Source organism: Mercenaria mercenaria, chromosome 2 (genome assembly GCF_021730395.1).
Source record: "Mercenaria mercenaria strain notata chromosome 2, MADL_Memer_1, whole genome shotgun sequence".
Classification (NCBI taxonomy): Eukaryota; Metazoa; Mollusca; class Bivalvia; order Venerida; family Veneridae; genus Mercenaria; species Mercenaria mercenaria.
In genome coordinates, this window is record NC_069362.1 from 62,980,586 (window position 1) to 63,002,002 (window position 21,417).

The following is a 21,417-nucleotide window of genomic DNA, read 5'->3' on the forward strand; positions in this document are numbered from 1 at the left end:
CTATTTTCTTGTACAAGTCCCTCCTGCGTACATGCAGTGTACTCCTTAAATTTTCAGAGTCTGTGCTGCGTACTTGAAGTGTACTAGTGACCTCCTGCGTACATGCTGTGTACTAGTCGAAATAGTACACGGCATGTACGCGGCATGCGGTGTATGTAAAATGTACTCCTCTGGCGTACTACTGTGTTCGCGGCATATACACAGCAAATACGCAGCATGTACGCCACAGAGGCTTGCTTCTGTAAGGGGTTGTTTAATTTTGTTGGCCTGAAATTTTGTGGTTTCGTCTAGAACAGCTTTTTTATGGAATATAAATTTGTCAGTTGTTATACTCGGCACTAAATCACAGTTTTTTGGGGTTTTTTTGAAAATATTTTACTCATCTGTATATTTCAAAATCAAACTTTGTGTAATAGCTTTTCCAGTGATCCACTAAAATTATATTTAGAAATTGAGGGGCCCACAAAGGGGCAACTAAAATTCATTGTTTTGCATTGCAGCAGTAGATAAAATTGGCACCTGATCTTTTTCTTTATAAAAGTCGAAAAATATCACCTTACTTACTCTAATAATATTTTTAAGTTGCTTACATGGTTTCATGTATATCTGAAGTACTCTTCCTATCTTTTTCCCTACAGTAAAAAAAACAATTGCTTAAAGGTGCTCGCTACAGTTTTTCCGGACGGGTTGATATTTACCCTAACACCGTGCCAATTTGGTTGTGTTTCTAATCGATGTAGCTCATTGCAGAGTTGGAGCGGTCTTCTGTGCATGCCCGGAAGCGATTATCTAATGTCACGTACGGCAAAAATTTGCAAATTATTGTATGTTCGCATGCATTTAATGTATAATGTGTATAATACACTGACTACAGGTTAGGGTAAGTATCACCATGGTTACAAAATATATACATTTAAAGTACTTTTAGTTCAAATTGCTTCAGTCCGACATATACTGGAGTCTGTAATTATGTCTCCCCCAGGAGACATATTGTTTTTGCCCTTTCCGTCCGTCCGTCCATCCGTCCGTCACACTTCATTTCCGAGCAATAACTGGAGAACCATTTGACCTAGAACCTTCAAACTTCATAGGGTTGTAGGGCTGCTGGAGTAGACGACCCCTATTGTTTTTGGGGTCACTCCGTCAAAGGTCAAGGTCACAGGGGCCTGAACATTGAAAACCATTTCCGATCAATAACTAGAGAACCACTTGACCCAGAATGTTGAAACTTCATAGGATGATTGATCATGAAGAGTAGATGACCCCTATTGATTTTGGGGTCACTCCGTCAAAGGTCAAGGTCACAGGGGCCTGAACATTGAAAACCATTTCCGATCAATAACTAGAGAACCACTTGACCCTGAATGTTGAATCTTCATAGGATGATTGGTCATGAAGAGTAGATGATCCCTATTGATTTTGGGGTCACTCCGTCAAAGGTCAAGGTCATAGGGGCCTGAACATTGAAAACCATTTCCGATCAATAACTAGAGAACCACTTGACCCAGAATGTTGAAACTTCATAGGATGATTTTACATGCAAAGTAGATGACCCCTATCGATTTTGGGGTCACTCCATTAAAGGTCAAGGTCACAGGGGCCTGAACATTGAAAACCATTTCCGGTCAATAACTTGAGAACCACTTGACCCAGAATGTTGAAACTTCGTAGGATGATTTGTCATGCAGAGTAGATGACCCCTAACGATTTTGGGGTCACTCTGTGAAAGGTCAAGGTCACAGGGGCCCGAACATTGAAAACCATTTCCGGTCAGTAACTTGAGAACCACTTGACCCAGAATGATGAAACTTCATAGGATGATTCGTCATGCGGAGTAGATGACCCCTAATGATTTTATCGTCACTCTGTTAAAGGTCAAGGCCACAGGGGCCTGAACATGGAAAACCATTTCCAATCAATAACTTGAGAACCTCTCAACCCAGAATGTTGAAACTTCATAGGATGATTGTTCATGCAGAGTAGATGACCCCTATTGTTTTTTGGGTCACTCCGTTAAAGGTCAAGGTCACAGGGGCCTGAACATTGATAACAAGTTCCGATCAATAACTTGAGAACCACTTGACCCAGAATGTTAAAACTTCATAGGATGATTTTACATGCAAAGTAGATGACCCCTATCGATTTTTGGGTCACTCCATTAAAGGTCAAGGTCACAGGGGCCTGAACATTGAAAACCATTTCCGGTCAATAACTTGAGAACCACTTGACCCAGAATGTTGAAACTTCGTAGGATGATTTGTCATGCAGAGTAGATGACCCCTAACGATTTTGGGGTCACTGTGAAAGGTCAAGGTCACAGGGGCCCGAACATTGAAAACCATTTCCGGTCAATAACTTGAGAACCACTTGACCCAGAATGTTGAAACTTCATTGGATGATTGAACATGCAGAGTAGATGACCCCTATTGATTTTGTGGTCAGTCTATTAAAGGTCAAGGTCACAGTGGCCTGTTCATGTAAAATCATTTTTTGGAAATAACTTGAGAACCACTTGACCTACAATGTTGAAACTTAATAGGATGATTGGACATGCAGAGTAGATGACCCCTATTTATTTTGAGGTTACTTGATCAAAGGTCAAGGTCACAGGAGCCTGAACAGTGACTTGAGAACCACTAGGCCAAGAGTGTTGAAATTTTGCGGGATGACTGGACATGCCAAGTAGATGATCCCTATTGCAGCAAACCATCAGTGTCTCTTTGACTTTCGCTCCTGACCCCTATTGACTTCTTGCCTATAGGACTTTGCATTGGGGGAAACATGCGCTTTTTTACAAAAGCATTTTTTATGTCTCCCCCAGGAGACATATTGTTTTTGCCCTGTCCGTCCGTCCGTCCTTCCGTCCATCCGTCCGTACGTCACACTTCATTTCCGAGCAATAACTGGAGAACCATTTGACCTAGAACCTTCAAACTTCATAGGGTTGTAGGGCTGCTGGAGTAGACGACCCCTATTGTTTTTGGGGTCACTCCGTCAAAGGTCAAGGTCACAGGGGCCTGAACATTGAAAACCATTTCCGATCAATAACTAGAGAACCACTTGACCCAGAATGTTGAAACTTCATAGGATGATTGATCATGAAGAGTAGATGACCCCTATTGATTTTGGGGTCACTCCGTCAAAGGTCAAGGTCACAGGGGCCTGAACATTGAAAACCATTTCCGATCAATAACTAGAGAACCACTTGACCCTGAATGTTGAATTTTCATAGGATGATTGGTCATGAAGAGTAGATGACCCCTATTGATTTTGGGGTCACTCCTTTAAAGGTCAAGGTCACAGGGGCCTGAACATTGAAAACCATTTCCGATCAATAACTTGAGAACCACTTGACCCAGAATGTTGAAACTTCATAGGATGATTTTACATGCAAAGTAATGACCCCTATCGATTTTTGGGGTCACTCCTTAAGGTCAAGGTCACAGGGGCCTGAACATTAAAACCATTTTCCCGGGTCAATAACTTGAGAACCACTTGACCCAGAATGTTGAAACTTCTTGAATGATTGACATGCAGAGTAGATGACCCCTAATCGATTTTGGGTCATCTGTGAAAGGTCAAGGTCACAGGGCCCGACATTGAAACATTTTTGGTCAATAACTTGAGAACCACTTGACCAGAATGATGAAACTTATAGGATGATTGGTCATGCAGAGTAGATGACCCCTAACATTTTGAGGTCACTTGTTAAAGGTCAAGGCACAGGGGCCTGAACATGAAAACCATTTCCATCAATAACTGAGAACCTCTCGACCCTGAATGTTGAAACTTCATAGGATGATTGTTCATGCAGAGTAGATGACCCCTATTGATTTTGGGGTCACTCCGTCAAAGGTCAAGGTCATCAGGGCCTGAACATTGAAAACCATTTCCGATCAATAACTAGAGAACCACTTGACCCAGAATGTTGAAACTTCATAGGATGATTTTACATGCAAAGTAGATGACCCCTATTCGATTTTGGGTCACTCCATTAAAGGTCAAGGTCACAGGGCCTGAACATTGAAAACCATTCGGTCAATAACTTGAGAACCACTTGACCTAGAATGTTGAAACTTCGTAGGATGATTTGTCATGCAGAGTAGATGACCCCTAACGATTTTGGGGTCACTCTGTGAAAGGTCAAGGTCACAGGGGCCCGAACATTGAAAACCATTTCCGGTCAGTAACTTGAGAACCACTTGACCCAGAATGATGAAACTTCATAGGATGATTGGTCAGGCAGAGTAGATGACCCCTAACGATTTTATGGTCACTCTGTTAAAGGTCAAGGCCACAGGGGCCTGAACATGGAAAACCATTTCCAATCAATAACTTGAGAACCTCTCGACCCAGAATGTTGAAACTTCATAGGATGATTGTTCATGCAGAGTAAATGACCCCTAATGTTTTTGGGGTCACTCCGTTAAAGGTCAAGGTCACAGGGGCCTGAACATTGATAACAAGTTCCGATCAATAACTTCAGAACCACTTGACCCAGAATGTGGAAACTTCATAGGATGATTTTACATGCAAAGTAGCTGACCCCTATCGATTTTTGGGTCACTCCATTAAAGGTCAAGGTCACAGGGGCCTGAACATTGAAAACCATTTCCGGTCAATAACTTGAGAACCACTTGACCCAGAATGTTGAAACTTCGTAGGATGATTTGTCATGCAGAGTAAATGACCCCTAACGATTTTGGGGTCACTGTGAAAGGTCAAGGTCACAGGGGCCCGAACATTGAAAACCATTTCCGGTCAATAACTTGAGAACCACTTGACCCAGAATGATGAAACTTCATAGGATGATTGGTCATGCAGAGTAGACGACCCCTAACGATTTTATGGTCACTCTGTTAAAGGTCAAGGCCACAGGGGCCTGAACATGGAAAATCATTTCCAATCAATAACTTGAGAACCTCTCGACCCAGAATGTTGAAACTTCATAGGATGATTGTTCATGCAGAGTAAATGACCCCTATTGTTTTTGGGGTCACTCCGTTAAAGGTCAAGGTCACAGGTGCCTGAACATTAATAACCAGTTCCGATCAATAACTTGAGAACCACTTGACCCAGAATGTTGAAACTTCATTGGATGATTGAACATGCAGAGTAGATGACCCCTATTGATTTTGTTATCAGTCTATTAAAGGTCAAGGTCACAGTGGCCTGTTCATGTAAAATCATTTTTTGGAAATAACTTGAGAACCACTTGACCTACAATGTTGAAACTTAACAGGATGATTGGACATGCAGAGTAGATGACCCCTATTTATTTTGAGGTTACTTGATCAAAGGTCAAGGTCACAGGAGCCTGAACAGTGACTTGAGAACCACTAGGCCAAGAGTGTTGAAATTTTGCGGGATGACTGGACATGCCAAGTAGATGATCCCTATTGCAGCAAATCATCAGTGTCTCTTTGACTTTCGCTCCTGACCCCTATTGACTTCTTGCCTATAGGACTTTGCATTCGGGGAGACATGCGCTTTTTTACAAAAGCATTTTCTAGTTTATACCTGTGCTCCAACTCTGCATTGAGTCACAGCTGTTTCTAATCCCATGCCGTACCCATACTGTACATCCGTATTCGTAAACTATAGGTTTTATTCGGAGAAAGGCAGAAACTTCCATCGCTCTATGACATCAAAATGCTTCAGAAACACCTTAAAATCTGCTTATTAAGAAATCTGCTGTTTGATAATTTGATATATCTCTAAGTCATTAGCTCAAACACTGAAAGAGCATTTCGTACCAACCTGCGTTAAATGCCCGCCACACCCCACCTCGTAATTTGATTTAAGCGAAATCTAGTATGGTGACCTATCAATTTTCTTTTTGTTTTAGATTAGGTAGACATAACCAAATGTGTGTGCAGAGTTTGATTAAATTCTGTTATGTGCAACTCGATAAAATAGCAGAAGTACCAACTTAAAATTTACAAAAATATACAAAAATAGCCCTTGGGTCTGCTGAACAACTATTCCTTTCTTTACAAAATCATTTTCTTTTAATTTCTCTGAGCATGTTTGAAATAGATATATTGTTTTCCATTATAAAGATGCTTAGATATCAAATTTATGCTGAATATTGTACTTTACTGAAATATATTTTAGGATTATAGAAATTTTGAAAAATGTTAAAAATAGCACGATCTAAAGGCAAATTAAATTGAAACAAAGCTGGTGACCTAGTATTTTTATTTCTTTTTTTAATACATCATAAAATGATCTTTTAATGCAAAACATTTCATCAAAATCTATTATTGAGAAAAAAGTTACGAAACTATAGCGAGCATCCTTAAGGTTGCAAGAAACAGAGCAAAATGCATGAGGTATCAAGGGTTTTGAAACACAGAAATTGTAAGGAAAACAGCCAGTTACCACATGAATTGTTCATGCAAGCCAGAATGTTCAAGCTTTCAATGCCTGCAAGAGCAGTACTTCATAATTGTAACTGATAAATACAAGTGAAAAGCATTGTAGTGTAAACATATTTATTTTTATTTGGTACAATGTACGTACTAATATTAGTTAGTCACATCCTTAAATGCAAAAAGAACCTCGGCTGTAAAAAAGATTTGGTCTGACTTCCTTCTACGTAGACTTCCTTCTACATAAACTTTTACTGAACAAAAAAGCTGATGTTCCATGCTTTTATGATGTAAGAAAGTGAGCATGTTGATATTTCAGTCTTCATCTAGAACAATTGTTTGCAAACCATCCTCTGATTGACCACTTAGCAGAAAAGTTGATCCACGTTTTCGTGAGCATAGAAATGACAGGACAGAGTGTGGACTTTGAACAGAAGTTTAACTACCGACAACCAATGTATCAGGTGCTGCACTATATCTGGGGAAAAGAAATTCATCGAAACTCTTTCAAGGTACTTTCTTCTCTTGTATACATGTGGTGCAGGGAAAACATTGATCGCTCAAACTTTGAGTGGGATGAACAAATTTTCAAGTTGTCCAGGATTTTAAGTGATCCAACATAAAAAATATAAGAACAGGAGGGGAACATATTAATTACTCGAGTCAGCACTGGAACTGAGCCATTGATGCTGGAGCCAGCAGAGTTTAACTGTGCATAGTGATCTGGCCTTATAAAGATCTATTCCCTTACAGAAGAAAAAGACCTGCTACGTACTCTTGCTGTGTACATACAGCGTATATGATGCGTACATGATGTGTACTGAAATCAAGGGCTTTAAATAGTACGCAGGATATACACCGCACATACACTGATAGTACATTTGTAGTACACTTTTGACATGCAAATGAGCTCTGCCGCGTACTACTTGCTGCGTACATGCTGTGGACTACATAGTACACAGGATGTACGCTGGAGGAATTAAGTATGCGGGAAATAGTACGCAGCATGTACGTGGCACATACACTTTTCACATGCAAATGAGCCTGCGGTGTACTACCCCTGCGGCGTACATGCTGTGTACTCCTGCGGCGTACATGCTGTGTACTCCTGGGGCGTACATTCTGTGTACTCCTGGCCCGAGTCCTGCGGCGTACATGCTATGTACTCCTGCTGCATACATGCTGTGTACTCTTGTGGCGAAACTGCTGTGATAATGTAAATTCCTTACCCCACCAACTTTCTTATGCAAATGCTGATCATTTGGACAGAAAAAAAAACAGAAAAAAAATAAGTGACATGCATCAATAAGTATTTACCCTTACCAAAATAATGTAGATTGATGTTATTAAATAAATTAGTATGCTTTTCTTCATCCACTTTTCAATGAAATAAATCAATTTTTGTAGCATGTAATTTAGTAAACATCTGAAGAAAATGGCGTAACTGCATCAAGGGGAAACAACTTTAATGCAACTAAATATAAGTGTTATAAATTTCGAAGTATCTGTGGTGTACATGCAGTGTACTATTTTCTTGTACAAGTCCCTCCTGCGTACATGCAGTGTACTCCTTAAATTTTCAGAGTCTGTGCTGCGTACTTGAAGTGTACTAGTGACCTCCTGCGTACATGCTGTGTACTCGTCGAAATAGTACGCGGCATGTACGTGGCATGCGGTGTATGTAAAATGTACTCCTCTGGCGTAATACTGTGTTCGCGGCATATACACAGCAAATACGCAGCATGTACGCCACAGAGGCTTGCTTCTGTAAGGGTTGGTTAAATTTTCTGACATAGAATGTAAATAGCTAGATTCTCTATCTTACACTTTTAAAAGTTGATTACAAGTTATTGCAAAACATCTGCCCTTTAGTAAGGAGGGTATCACTCAAATCCTAGATACTGTGCAGTATATTAGAATCATGAGCTTAAGGTCGGTGGTTCTACCCAGGTCGCCATCGATGCTTATAAATAAATAATGTCTGGATGGGCACTTGTGGTAAAGTTTCCTCTACTCATTTTGAAACATCAAAAGTACAAGTGAGAATATACCACCTCGGTAGCCTAGTGGTAGAGCGCTCGCTTCACGTGCTAGAGATAGTGGGTTCGATCCCTGGCTGCGTCGTACCAAAGACGTAAAAAATGGTACTAGTAGCTTCCTCGCTTGGCACTCAGCATTAAGAGGATTGTACTGCATAACTGTATACAAATGAAATTAACAGACCTGGGTGCAATTACAATTATAATTTAATTAATCATAATTAATTACAGTTTTTGTACCCCCCGACAACAAAGTTGTAAGGGGGGGTATACTGGTTTCAGGTTGTCTGTCTGTCTGTCCGTCTGTAGACACAATCTTGGGTGCACCATCTCTCCTCATCCCCTTGACACAATTTAATGAAACTTCACACAAGTGATCAGTAACAACAGTAGTTGTGCATGGGGCATGTTAGGTTCTTTCAGAAAAAAAAATTGCAGAGTTATGGGACTTTGTTTTTTGTTACTATACTATATACATAGACACAATCTTGTGCGCACCATCTCTCCTCATCCACTTGACACAATTTAATGAAACTTCACACAAGTGATCAGTAACAACAGTACTGTAGTTGTGCATGGGGCATGTAAGGTTCTTTCTGAAATTTTTTTTGCAGAGTTACGGTACTTTGTTTTTTGTTACTAAACTATATACATAGACACAATCTTGTGCGCACCATCTCTCCTCATCCCCTTGACACAATTTAATGAAACTTCACACAAGTGATCAGTAACAACAGTAGTTGTGCATGGGGCGTGTTAGGTTCTTTCAACGACAAATATTGCAGAGTTATGGGACTTTGTTTCTTGTTAACATACTATGTACATACAGTCTGCATATGCAGTCTTTTGCGTGCCTAATCTTCCGAACCCTTGCACACAATTTAATGAAACTTCACACAAGTGATCAGTACCAACCCTAGTTGCGCATGGTGCATGTTACGTTCTTTTAGATAAATATTCTGCATAGTTATGGGACTTTGTTTTTTGTTACTGTACTGTATACATACAGTCTATATACATACAGTCCACATAATTATGCAATCTTGTGTGCATCAAATTGCAATGTACTGTGTCAGTGCATGCGAGGGGGGGGGGGTACATTCATCACCTTTAGTGATAGCTCTAGTTCAATCAATTGAAAATAACTAATAGTTGAGACAAAAATCAATTATTTTAATTGTAATTAATTAATTAAAATCCAAACAAATAACAAACAAAATAATTGTCAGTTAAATTCAGTTGCTCTTCAGTAACATGTAGCAATTTGTCACAAACATATGGCAATTAAATATTGGCAAAAATACAGGTTATTGTGCAGTAGCGGTTATCACCTGGGGGTATAAATTTCACACTTGCTGGTCAGACTTCAGTTTCTAAATATTTGACTGGAAGTACATATAGGAGAGATCGTGTTTGTACACAAATCCGTTGTATATTCTATTTTTAGAACTGATAAGACAAAGATCGGGTGGGCAGACGCCGAGCGTCCATGTTTTTTTTTTTTGTTAACAGTGATGTTTTTCTAACGGCTTAAACTTTCTTAAAATATAAATAATATCAATAATTTTTTGATCAATGGAAAAGATATAAAACAAGCAATTTATTGATAACTTTTAATAATTATTTCGAAATAAAATGGATAAATTATAAACGCTTAACTTACAGTGTTTTTAGCTCACCTGTCACGAAGTGACAAGGTGAGCTTTTGTGATCACGTGGCGTCCGTCGTCCGTCATCCGTCGTGCGTGCGTGCGTGCGTAATCCTTGTGACATCTCTAGAGTTCACAGTTTTCATGGGATCTTTATGAAAATGGGTCAGACTGTTCATCTTGGTAAATTCTAGGTCAAGTTCGAAACTGGGTCAAGTGCCATCGAAAACTAGGTCAGTAGGTCTAAAAATAGAAAAACCTTGTGACCTCTCTAGAGGCCATAATTTTCAACGGATCTTCATGAAAATTGGTCAGAATGTTCACCTTGATGATATCTAGATCAAGTTTGAAACTGGGTCACGTGCCTTTAAAAACTAGGTCAGTAGGTCTAAAAATAGAAAAACCTTGTGATCTCTCTAGAGGCTATATATTTCACAAGATCTTCATGAAAGTTGGTCAAAACGTTCACCTTGATGATATCTAGGTCAAGTTCGAAACTGGGTCACGTGCCATCAAAAACTAGGTCAGTAGGTCAAATAATAGAGAAACCTTGTGACCTCTCTAGAGGCCATATTTTCCATGGGATCTGTATGAAAGTTGGTCTGAATGTTCATCTTGATGATATCTAGGTCAAGTTTGAAAGTGGGTCACGTGTCATCAAAAACTAGGTCAGTAGGTCTAAAAATAGAAAAACCTTGTGACCATTCTAGAGGCCATATATTTCACAAGATCTTCATGAAAATTGGTCAGAACGTTCACCTTGATGATATCTAGGTCAAATTTGAAAGTGGGTCATGTGCCGTCAAAAACTAGGACTGTAGGTCAAATAATAGAAAAACCTTGTGACTTCTCTAGAGGTCATATTTTTCATGGGATCTGTATGAAAATTGGTCTGAGTGTTCATCTTGATAATATCTAGGTCAAGTTTGAAACTGGATCACGTGTGGTCAAAAACTAGGTCAGTAGGTCTAAAAATAGAAAAACCTTGTGACCTCTCTAGAGGCCATATATTTCATGAAATCTTCATGAAAACTGGTCAGAATGTTCACCTTGATGATATCTAAATCTAGTTCGAAAGTGGGTCACGTGCCGTCAAAACTAGGTCAGTAGGTCAAATGATAGAAAAACCTTGTGACCTCTCTAGAGGCCATATTTTCCATGGGATCTGTATGAAAGTTGGTCTGAATGTTCATCTTGATGATATCTAGGTCAAGTTTGAAAGTGGGTCATGTGTCATCAAAAACTAGGTCAGTAGGTCAAATAAAAGAAAAACCTTGTGACCTCTCTAGAGGCCATATTTTTCAATGGATCTTCATGAAAGTTGGTCTGAATGTTCATCTTGATGATATCTAGGTCAGGTTTGAAACAGGGTCATGTGCAGTCAAAAACTAGGTCAGTAGGTCTAAAAATAGAAAAACCTTTCGACCTCTCTAGAGGCCATACTTGTGAATGGATCTCCATAAAAATTGGTCAGAATGTTCATCTTGATGATATCTAGGTCAATTTCGAAAGTGGGTCACGCGCCATCAAAAAGTAGGTCAGTAGGTCAAATAATGAAAAAACGTTGTGACCTCTCTAGAGGCCATATTTTTCATGGGATCTGTATGAATGTTGATCTGAATGTTTATCTTGATGATATCTAGGTCAAGTTTGAAACTGGGTCAACTGCGATCAAAAACTAGGTCAGTAGGTCTTGAAATAGAAAAATCTTGTGACCTCTCTAGAGGCCATACCCTTGAATGGATCTTCATGAAAATTGGTCAGAATGTTCACCTTGATGATATCTAGGTCAAGTTTGAAACTGGGTCACGTGCCTTAAAAAACTAGGTCAATAGGTCAAATAATAGAAAAACCTTGTGACCTCTCTAGAGACCATATTTTTCAATGGATCTTCATGTAAATTGGTCAGAATTTTTATCTTGATAATATCTAGGTCAAGTTCAAAACTGGGTCACATGAGCTCAAAAACTAGGTCAATAGGTCAAATAATAGAAAAAACGACGTAATGCTCAAAACTGGATCATGTGGGAAGAGGTGAGCGATTCATGATGGTCCTCTTGTTTCTAAAGGTTTGGAGCATCGCTACGCCACTATTAAAATCATATGTCATTTAAAACGGTTATTCATTTTCAAAAGATATTTGAATAAGAAAATATGAAAATCGTAAGCATTTCAAAACTTTTTGAATTTTTAAAATTCATAAATGAACGAAGAAGTTGTTAAAAATTGAAAATTCCGATCCCATACACAAACGATGTAAAAATATTTTGTTTTACCTACCACCAGATAAACAGGTGTTGATGCGTGACGTCAGGGCGATCTCTCCTATAGCAAGTATTCCTTGAATGATCAAGATTCAGATGAACGAAGCACATACAGTGTTCATAGCAGGAGATTTAATAACATTTTCTGTGGTTGTGCCCCCGTAAAACCCAAATAATTAAATTCTGTGGTTGAAAGTCAGAATCTCAAAAATTGACTTGAAAAACTAAACCCCAAGTACCAGATCCCAAAGCAGTAAAACATTAACAATTAAACTTATACATGAAAAATGTTCAGAAATGAGAAATGACATTAAGTAACATCATGATTCTATTTGTGAATATATTGCCAAATAATTAAAAAAATAATTAATTATTTTCCTTAAAATAATTGTAGTTAATTAATTACTTCTGTAAAAAGCAAGTAATTATAATTGTAATTTAATTGAAGCATTTGTATTTTAAATGTAATTATGTCTCCCACCACACAGTGGTGTGGGAGACATATTGATTTACTCCTGTCTGTGTGTGTGTCTGTCACAAAGCTTGTCCGCACTCTAAGTCGAACAGTTCTCACCCGATCTTCACCAAACTAGAACAAAATGTGTTTGACCATAAGACCTCGGCCAAGTTCGATAACTAGCCAAATCGGCTCAGGCACTTTGGAATTATGGCCCTTGAATTACCGAAAATCCCTCATTTTGCATGCACTTTCATACAGGCAAAACGTACCCTATACTACTAATTAGTAGTATAGGGTGCGTTTTACCTGTACGAAAGCGCGTGCAAAATTAGTAGTTTAGGGTACGTTTTGGATGCACGAAAGCGCATGCGCAAGATGATTAGGCAGTTGTGGGAGACATGCGCTTTTCTCAAAAGCATCTCTAGTTAATTAATTACTTTTGAAAATAATTGGTCCCAAGTCTGGTAATAAATGAACATGGAAGTTTCAGAAGAACTCCAGATGAACTCTACAATCAATGCAAAACTGTTTACTTCACTGCCTTAAATTTGAATATTTTGAAACAGCACAATTTATTTTGTGAAACAGCAACAAAAGGACCACTTGCATGAGAGAAACAGGATTGTTCATGTGCTTAACGTTATTTGTTGAGAGGGAGGGCCACTAAGTTAGAGTCTTGCACCATGTTCCTTTAATTTTACTTCAACAACATTACATTGTATGTTTTTAGCTCACCTGAGCACAAAGTGCTCAAAGGTGAGCTTTAGTGATCACCCTTTGTCCAGCGTCTGTCCGTCATCAACAATTTTACTCTAGAGGTCACATTTTTGTCCCAATCTTAATGAAACTTTGTCAGAGTGTTGCCCTTAATAAAATCTTGGACGAATTCTATATTGGGTCATCTGGGGTCAAAAACTAGGTCACCAGGTCAAATCAAATGAAAAGCTTGTTAACACACTATAGGTCACATTTTTGGCCCAATCTTAATGAAACTTGGTTAGAATGTTACCCTTAATAAAATCTTGGATGAATTTGATATTGGGTCACCTGGGGTCAAAAACTAGGTCACCAGGTCAAATCAAAGGAAAAGCTTGTTAACATTCTAGAGGTCACATTTTTGGCCCAATCTTAATGAAACTTGGTCAGAATGTTAATCTTGATGATCTTTAGGTCAAGTTTAAATCTGGATCAGCTGGGATCAAAAACTAGGTCACTAGGTCAAATCAAAGGAAAAGCTTGTTAACACTCTAGAGGCCACATTTATGACTGTATCTTCATGAAACTTAGTTAGAATGTTAAACTTGATGATCTTTAGGTCAAGTTCGAATCTAGGTCATGTTGGGTGAAAAACTAGGTCACAGGGTCAAATCAAAGGAAAAGCTTGTTAACACTTCAGAGGCAGCATTTATGACCATATCTTAATGAAACTTGTTCAAAATATTAATCTTGATGATCTTTAGGTCAATAGGTCAGGTGAGCGATACAGGGCCTTCATGGCCCTCTTGTTCACTTTCAGCACACTGCTATAGCAGGAGATGAGTTTTAACCACTTGTCGTGGAATTTGTCATCTAATTCTAGAACATTTACATGTGCCTGTGAAATTGATGCAGCCTTGATTTCTTTTTACAGGGATTGGCTGATTCTGCAGAAGAGAATATAGAGAACAAAGACCCTCCACTATTCCTCAGATTTATCAACCTTCTTATCAATGATGCCATCTTCTTACTCGATGAAGCATTAAATGTAAGTACTAACTAATGGTTCATATTTTCCATAACAGTAGTTTCCATCTGCTACTTTTTAAAGTAGTCCTTTATGTTCCAGTCAAAATTTGTTCTATACTGAAGAATTCAATTTAGTGTTGATTCTTTAATCATTGTGCAATACATGTACATTATATATCTAAAATTGAGCCAGTAAAAAGCTAAGGTAATGTATGTGATTTTTATGGTAAAAGTCATTAGGAAAATGTTCTTATTTTCCTGACAGTATATACAGCTCTGATTTGATGTTGCTTATTTACCCAATAATTTATGACACTCTGATTTGATGTTGCTTATTATCCTGGCAGTGTATGAAGCTCTGAGTTGATGTTGTTTACTTTCCTGACAGTTTATGAAGCCTTGATTTGATGTTGTTAATTTTACTGACAGTTAGTGAAGCTCTAATTTGATGTTGTTAATTTTACTGACCATTTATGAAGCTCTGATTTGATGTTGTTAATTTTACTGACAGTTAATGAAGCACTAATTTGATGTTGTTAATTTTCCTGACCATTTATGAAGCTCTAATTTGATGTTGTTAATTTTACTGACAGTTAATGAAGCTCTAATTTGATGTTGTTAATTTTCCTGACCATTTATGAAGCTCTGATTTGATGTTGTTAATTTTACTGACAGTTAATGAAGCTCTAATATGATGTTAATTTTCCTGACAGTTTGTGAAGGTCTGATTTGATTGCTTACTTTTCTAACAGTTTTTGAAACTGTGATTATAATATTATGTTGTTGTCTTTTCTGGCCATTTATGAAGCTCTGTTTTAGTGTTGTTTACTTTCCTGACAGTTTATGAAGCTTTCATTTTATTTTGTTTATTTTTCTGACTGATTATGAAGCTCTGATTTGATGTTGCTTATTTTCCTGACAGTTTATGAAGGAACTGAAGGAAAAGCAAGCTGAGAAAGACGGGGAGGCCTGGCAGGGTATGGACCCCAACCAACAGCTAGAGCTGGAAGACAACATAAGGCAGCTGGGTATGATGGCACGCTACCGTAATGTGATGGGAAACATGACCATTCTAAGTCTGGAAATGATCACTCGGGAAAACCAAACAATCTTCTGTCATGAAAAGATAGTAGACCGGATAGCAGCCATGTTGAACTATTTCCTCTTGCGTTTGGTAAGTAGTTTGTGATACATGTATGTGCCTTGTTAAACTGTTTTTGCCACATTTAGGTTAGGTGCTAAATATCAGTCACCTTCTTTCTCTTGAAAAGTTATTTGTTGGGGAAACTTACATGCAAGACCAAAAAGAAATGGTAACAACAGTGTTAGTCAGAATATTTCAGTTGAGCTCATATAAAGTGAGTTTCTGCTATAGTACATTGGTAAAGCATGTCTGACTTTTCTTGTTTATAATGTTGTTTTCTTACTTTTGGATGAGTAAAGGAAAACCTAAAAAAATTATTGCTTGTATTGTGAAATACTTTTACTTGACTTTACTTTTACTCATCAGGTTGGACCAAGACAGAAAGATTTTAAAGTGAAGGACAAAAATGAATTTGAATTCAAACCAGGACAGTTAGTGTCTGATATAACAAAAATATATCTCAATCTAAGTAAAAAAGAAGGGTTCTGTGAAGCTGTGTGCGGGGATGGACGGTCATACTCAGAAAAATTGTTCCAGCAGGCCATTGATGTACTTCTGAAAATTGGCAGTACGCCTGTACTAATCAGTGACTTTGAAAGACTTCGTGTAAACATTTGTGTAAGTATCTGTGAGTGTGTATTGTTACAAGACCTGTTTAAGGTTTCATGTTTCCTTCCTTTATAATGTTTGGAGGCATTGTTTGACTGATGGTGAACAGCTTACAGACATGAAATAGTACTTGCTGTATAGATGTAAACTTTAAACCATGGACTCTAGTGTTCACAAGATTTTCCTTTGATCTGGCCTACTGACCTAGTTTATGACCCCACATAACCCAGTTTTGAATTTGATGTAGATATCATCAAGATAAACATTCTGACCAAGTTCCATAAAGATTGGATCACAGCTGTAGCCGCTAGAGTGTTCACAAGCTTTTCCTGTGATTTGACCAGGTGACCTAGTTTTTGACTCCACATGACCCAGATTCAAACTTCAGCTACAGATCACCAAGACAAACATTCTGACTGAAATTCTCATGAGTTTCAAACTTAAATTATGGTCTCTAGAGTGTTAACAAGATTTTCCTTTGATCTGGCCTAGTGACCTAGTTTTTGACCCCACATGACCCAGTTTCAAACTTGACCTAGAAATCACCAAGACAAACATTCTGACCAAGTTTCATAAAGATTTAGTCACAACTGTTGCCTCTAGAGTGTTCACAAGCTTTTTAGCTCACCAGAGCCAAAGGCTCAGGGTGAGCTATTCTAGGACCCCCAGGGGTCACTTGATTTTACATATATTTCTATAAGAAAATCTTCAATTTTTTTTAAAAAATAAACCAGAAGGCCAAGAGCTTAGATATTTGATATATAGCATTGCCTAGTGGACCTCTACAAAATTTATTCAAATCATGACCCCCAGGGTCAAAATTGACCCCGCCCCAGGAGTCACTTGATTTTACACAGGAAAATCTTCAAAAGTTTTCTTAAAATAAACCAGAAGGCCTAGAGCTTAGATATTTGACATGTAGCACTGCCTAGTGGATCTCTACAAAATTTGTTCAAATCATGACCCACCAAGCTCAAAATTGACCCTGCCCCAGGGGTCACTTGATTTTACATAGGAAAATCTTCAAAAATTTTCTAAAAATAAACCAGAAGGCCTAAATCTTAGATATTTGACATGTAGCATTGCCTAGTAGACTTCTACAAAATGTGTTCAAATCATGACCCCCTGGGTCAAAATTGACCCCGCCCCAGGGGTCACTTGATTTTACATAGGAAAATCTTCAAAGTTTTCTAACAATAAACCAGAAGGCCAAGTGCTTAGATATTTGATATGTAGCATTGCCTAGTGGACCTCTACAAAATTTGTTCAAACATGACCCCTGGGGTCAAAATTGGCCCCGCCCCAGGGGTCACTTGATTTTACATAGGAAAATCTTCAAAAAATTTCTAAAAATAAACCAGAAGGCCTAGAGCTTAGATATTTGACGTGTAGCATTGCCTAGTGGACCTCTACAAAATTTGTTCAAATCGTGACCCCTGGGGTCAAATTGACCCCGCTCCATAGGGTTACTTGATTGTACATAGAAAAATTTTCAAAATTTTCAAAAAATAAACCAGAAGGTCTAGAGCTTACATATTCGACATGTAGCATTGCCTAATGGACCTTCACAAAATTTGTTCAAGTCTTGACCCCCATAGTCAAATTGACCCAGGCCCAGGGGTTACTTGATTGTACATAGGGAAATCTTCATAAATTTGCTAAAAATAAACCAGAAGGCCTAGATCTTAGATATTTGATATGTTACATTGCCTAGTAGACTTCTACAAACTTTGTTCAAATCGTGACCCCCGGGGTAAAATTGGCCCCGCCCCAGGGGTTACTTGATTGTACATCGGAAAATCTTTCAAAAATTTTCTAAAAATCATTATTTTGACATTTGAAACATGTAGCTCATATTACTCAGGCGAGTGATCCAGGGTCATCATGACCCTCTTGTTCTTTGGTTTGCCCTGGATACCTTGTTTTTGACCCCACATGACCCAGATTCAAACTTGACCTAGAGATCATCAAGACAAACAGTCTGACCAAGTTTCATAAAGACTGTGGCCTCTAGAGTGTTCACAAGCTTTTCCTTTGATCTGGCCTACTGACCTAGTTTTTGAAACCACATGACCCAGTTTCAAACTTGACCTAGAAATCATCAAGACAAATATTCTGACCAAGTTTCATAAAGATTGAGTCACAACTGTGGCCTCTAGTGTGTTCACAAGTTCCTTTATTTGACCGTGTGACCTAGTTTTTGACCCCACATGACCCAGTTTCTAACTTGACCTAGAGGTCATCAAGGCAAACATTCTGACCAAGTTTCATAAAGATTGAGTCACAACTGTGGCCTCTAGAGTGTTCACAAGCTTTTCCTTTGATTTGACCAGGTGACCTAGTTTTTGACCCCACATGACCCATATTCGGAACTTAAACTATAGATCGCCAAGACAAACATTCTGACTAATTCTCATGAGTTTCAAACTTAAATTGTGGTCTCTAGAGTGTTAACAAGATTTTCCTTTGATCTGGCCTAGTGACCTAGTTTTTGACCCCACATGATCCAGTTTCGAACTTGACCTAAAGATCATCAAGACAAACATTCTGACCAAGTTTCATAAAGATTGATTCACAACTGTGGCCTCTAGTGTTCACAAGCTTTTCCTGTGATTTGACCAGGTGACCTAGTTTTTGACCCCACATGACCCAGATTCGAACTTGACCTAGAGATCATCAAGACAAACATTCTGACCAAATTTCATAAAGACTGAGTCACAACTGTGGCCTCTAGAGTGTTCACAAGCTTTTCCTTTGATCTGGACCACTGACCTAGTTTTTGACCCCACATGACTCAGTTTCGAACTTGACCTAGAGATCATCAAGACAAACATTCTGACCAAGTTTCATAAATATGGGTCACAACTGTGGCCTCTAGAGTGTTCACAAGGCAAATGTTGACGCACGACTGACAATGACTGGTCACAATAGCTCACCTTGAGCACTTTGTGCTGTGGTGAGCTAAAAATCAAGGGGTGAGTACAAAATAGGTCTAAGTGCATGTAAATAAAGAAGTGCTCAGACTTTTTTGCACATTTGTGCAGATGTGTGGATTTCATTTTAAAGATGAAATGAGTGGAAATTTTTTATGTTCGTTGGGATAAAAGTATGTGGATGACACAATCACAAAATCAATGAAAATTAGTCCCCCGCCAATATTACGGTAATGATTTCACAGTAGATATTAAAAAGGCCAATAAGATATTGGAGTTTAGACCTAACTTCCAAATGAAAACAAATACAGTTGAAACACGGTATCTTGAATTTAAAGGGATTGGGCGTTTCACTTCGAGACAACCCAAATTCTACTTAAAATGATATTTTGTGCATGTTTTTTGTGGACAGGACTCAAAAATATCTTAGAGATAGCCGCAATTTTGATATAAGCAAGTTGTAGATATGGAGTTCCAACTGTATAAGACTCACCAACTTTTTAGCTCACCTGTCACATAGTGACAAGGTGAGCTTTTGTGATCACCCTTCGTCCGTCGTCAGTCCGTCCGTGCGTCAACAATTTCTTGTCTGCACGATAGTGGTTTCATTTATAATTTTATTTTAACCAAACTTGCACACAACTTGTATCACCATAAGATCTCGGTTCCTTTCTTGAACTGGCCAGATCCCATTATGGGTTCCAGAGTTATGGCCCCTGAAAGGGCCAACATTAGCTATTTTGACCTTGTCTGCACAATAGCAGCTTTATTTATGATTTGATTTTTACCAAACTGGCACACAACTTGTATCACCATAAGATCTTGGTTCCTTTTTTGAATTGGCCAGATTCCATTATGCGTTCCAGAGTTATGGCCCCTGAAAGGGCCATTATTAGCTATTTTGACCTTGTCTGCACAATAGCAGCTTCATTTATGATTTGAATTTAATCAAACTTGCACAAAACTTGTGTCACCATAAGATCTTGATTCCTTTCTTGAACCGGCCAGATCCTTTAATGGGTTCAAGAGTTATGGCTCCTGAAAGGGCCAAAATTAGCTATTTTGACCTTGTTTGCACAATATCAGCTTCATTTATGATTTGATTTTAACCAAACTTGCACACAACTTGTATCACCACAAGATCTTGGTTCCTTCCTTGAACTGGCCAGATTCCGTCATGGGTTCCAGAGTTATGGCCCCTTAAAAGTCCAAAATTGGTTATTTTGGCTTTTGCAGCCATATAGAGACTTCATTTATGGTTTTATTTGACACAAACTTCCAAAATATCTTCAACAACAATAAATCTTGGATTCCATGACAAATCAGATCCAATCGTAGGTTCCAGAGTTATTTTATATCTGATTACCTCCCCTGATTGTAATTATAATGGATTTATATCAGTAAGTACTGATAGGACTTATTTGAAATTTCATTATTGTCATTAGTTGGACTGAGCCAATCAGGGTAGATTACTATGGACTGATTTTATGTCAAATTACCTCCCTTTATTTCAAATTAAAATGGGTATATCTCCATAACTAATGAAGATACTGATCTGAAATTTCATTTATGTCAACAGATTTATTTGGCAGATCCTTCTTTTGTTCACTTACAATTTTTTTTTTTTTTTTTAATTACTTCCCTTTTACGTTACTCTAAATAGCTTATTTTTAGTAACTTTTTTATTATTGGCCGTAGGGAAAAACCGAGACCACTTTTCTGTGGTACAACATGGATGGTAACCTCCAATTTTTAGGTGTATTTTGACATATCTGTACCTTGTAAGAATTTTTTTTTCTTTTTGGTTAAATTTCTTCCCTTTGTTGTTCCTGTCCTTAGGACTTAGATATTTTTTCTGAGGACCTTCTTGTCCTCAAGTGCAATGATAACAGGTGAGTGATATAGGGCCATCATGGCCCTCTTGTTGGACTAAACTTTCTTCTTCAAATATTATTAACTATCATTGTATATATTGTTAATATATGTTACAGGAAGTAGGTCGAGCACAGCAAGAAGAGGAAGAGCTTCTAGCTGACCCTCCGGAAGAATTTACTGATCCCATCATGGGAACTCTGATGAAAGACCCGGTAAAACTTCCAACATCAGGAAATATTGTTGACAGAGCTATCATATCAAGGCACATTCTCAGGTATTCTTGTATATTTCCAATATTATTATGATCAGACTTAGCAATTATATCATTAAGGTTTAGAGTTCATC

At 38.2% G+C, this 21,417-nt stretch overlaps 1 protein-coding gene across 5 annotated transcripts in view; it reads left to right on the forward strand.

Annotated features, from left to right (window-relative positions):
• The window catches only part of LOC123564123 (ubiquitin conjugation factor E4 A-like), a 121,214-nt gene that overhangs the window by 93,766 nt on the left and 6,031 nt on the right, over positions 1–21,417 (forward strand). For all 5 annotated transcript variants that reach the window (XM_053536730.1, XM_053536728.1, XM_053536731.1 and 2 more), the window contains exons 14-18: positions 6,694–6,886; positions 14,417–14,530; positions 15,434–15,685; positions 16,022–16,273; positions 21,189–21,346. In XM_053536730.1, coding sequence (XP_053392705.1) covers positions 6,694–6,886; positions 14,417–14,530; positions 15,434–15,685; positions 16,022–16,273; positions 21,189–21,346 — 969 coding nt within the window. The remainder of the gene's footprint in view (positions 1–6,693; positions 6,887–14,416; positions 14,531–15,433; positions 15,686–16,021; positions 16,274–21,188; positions 21,347–21,417) is intronic.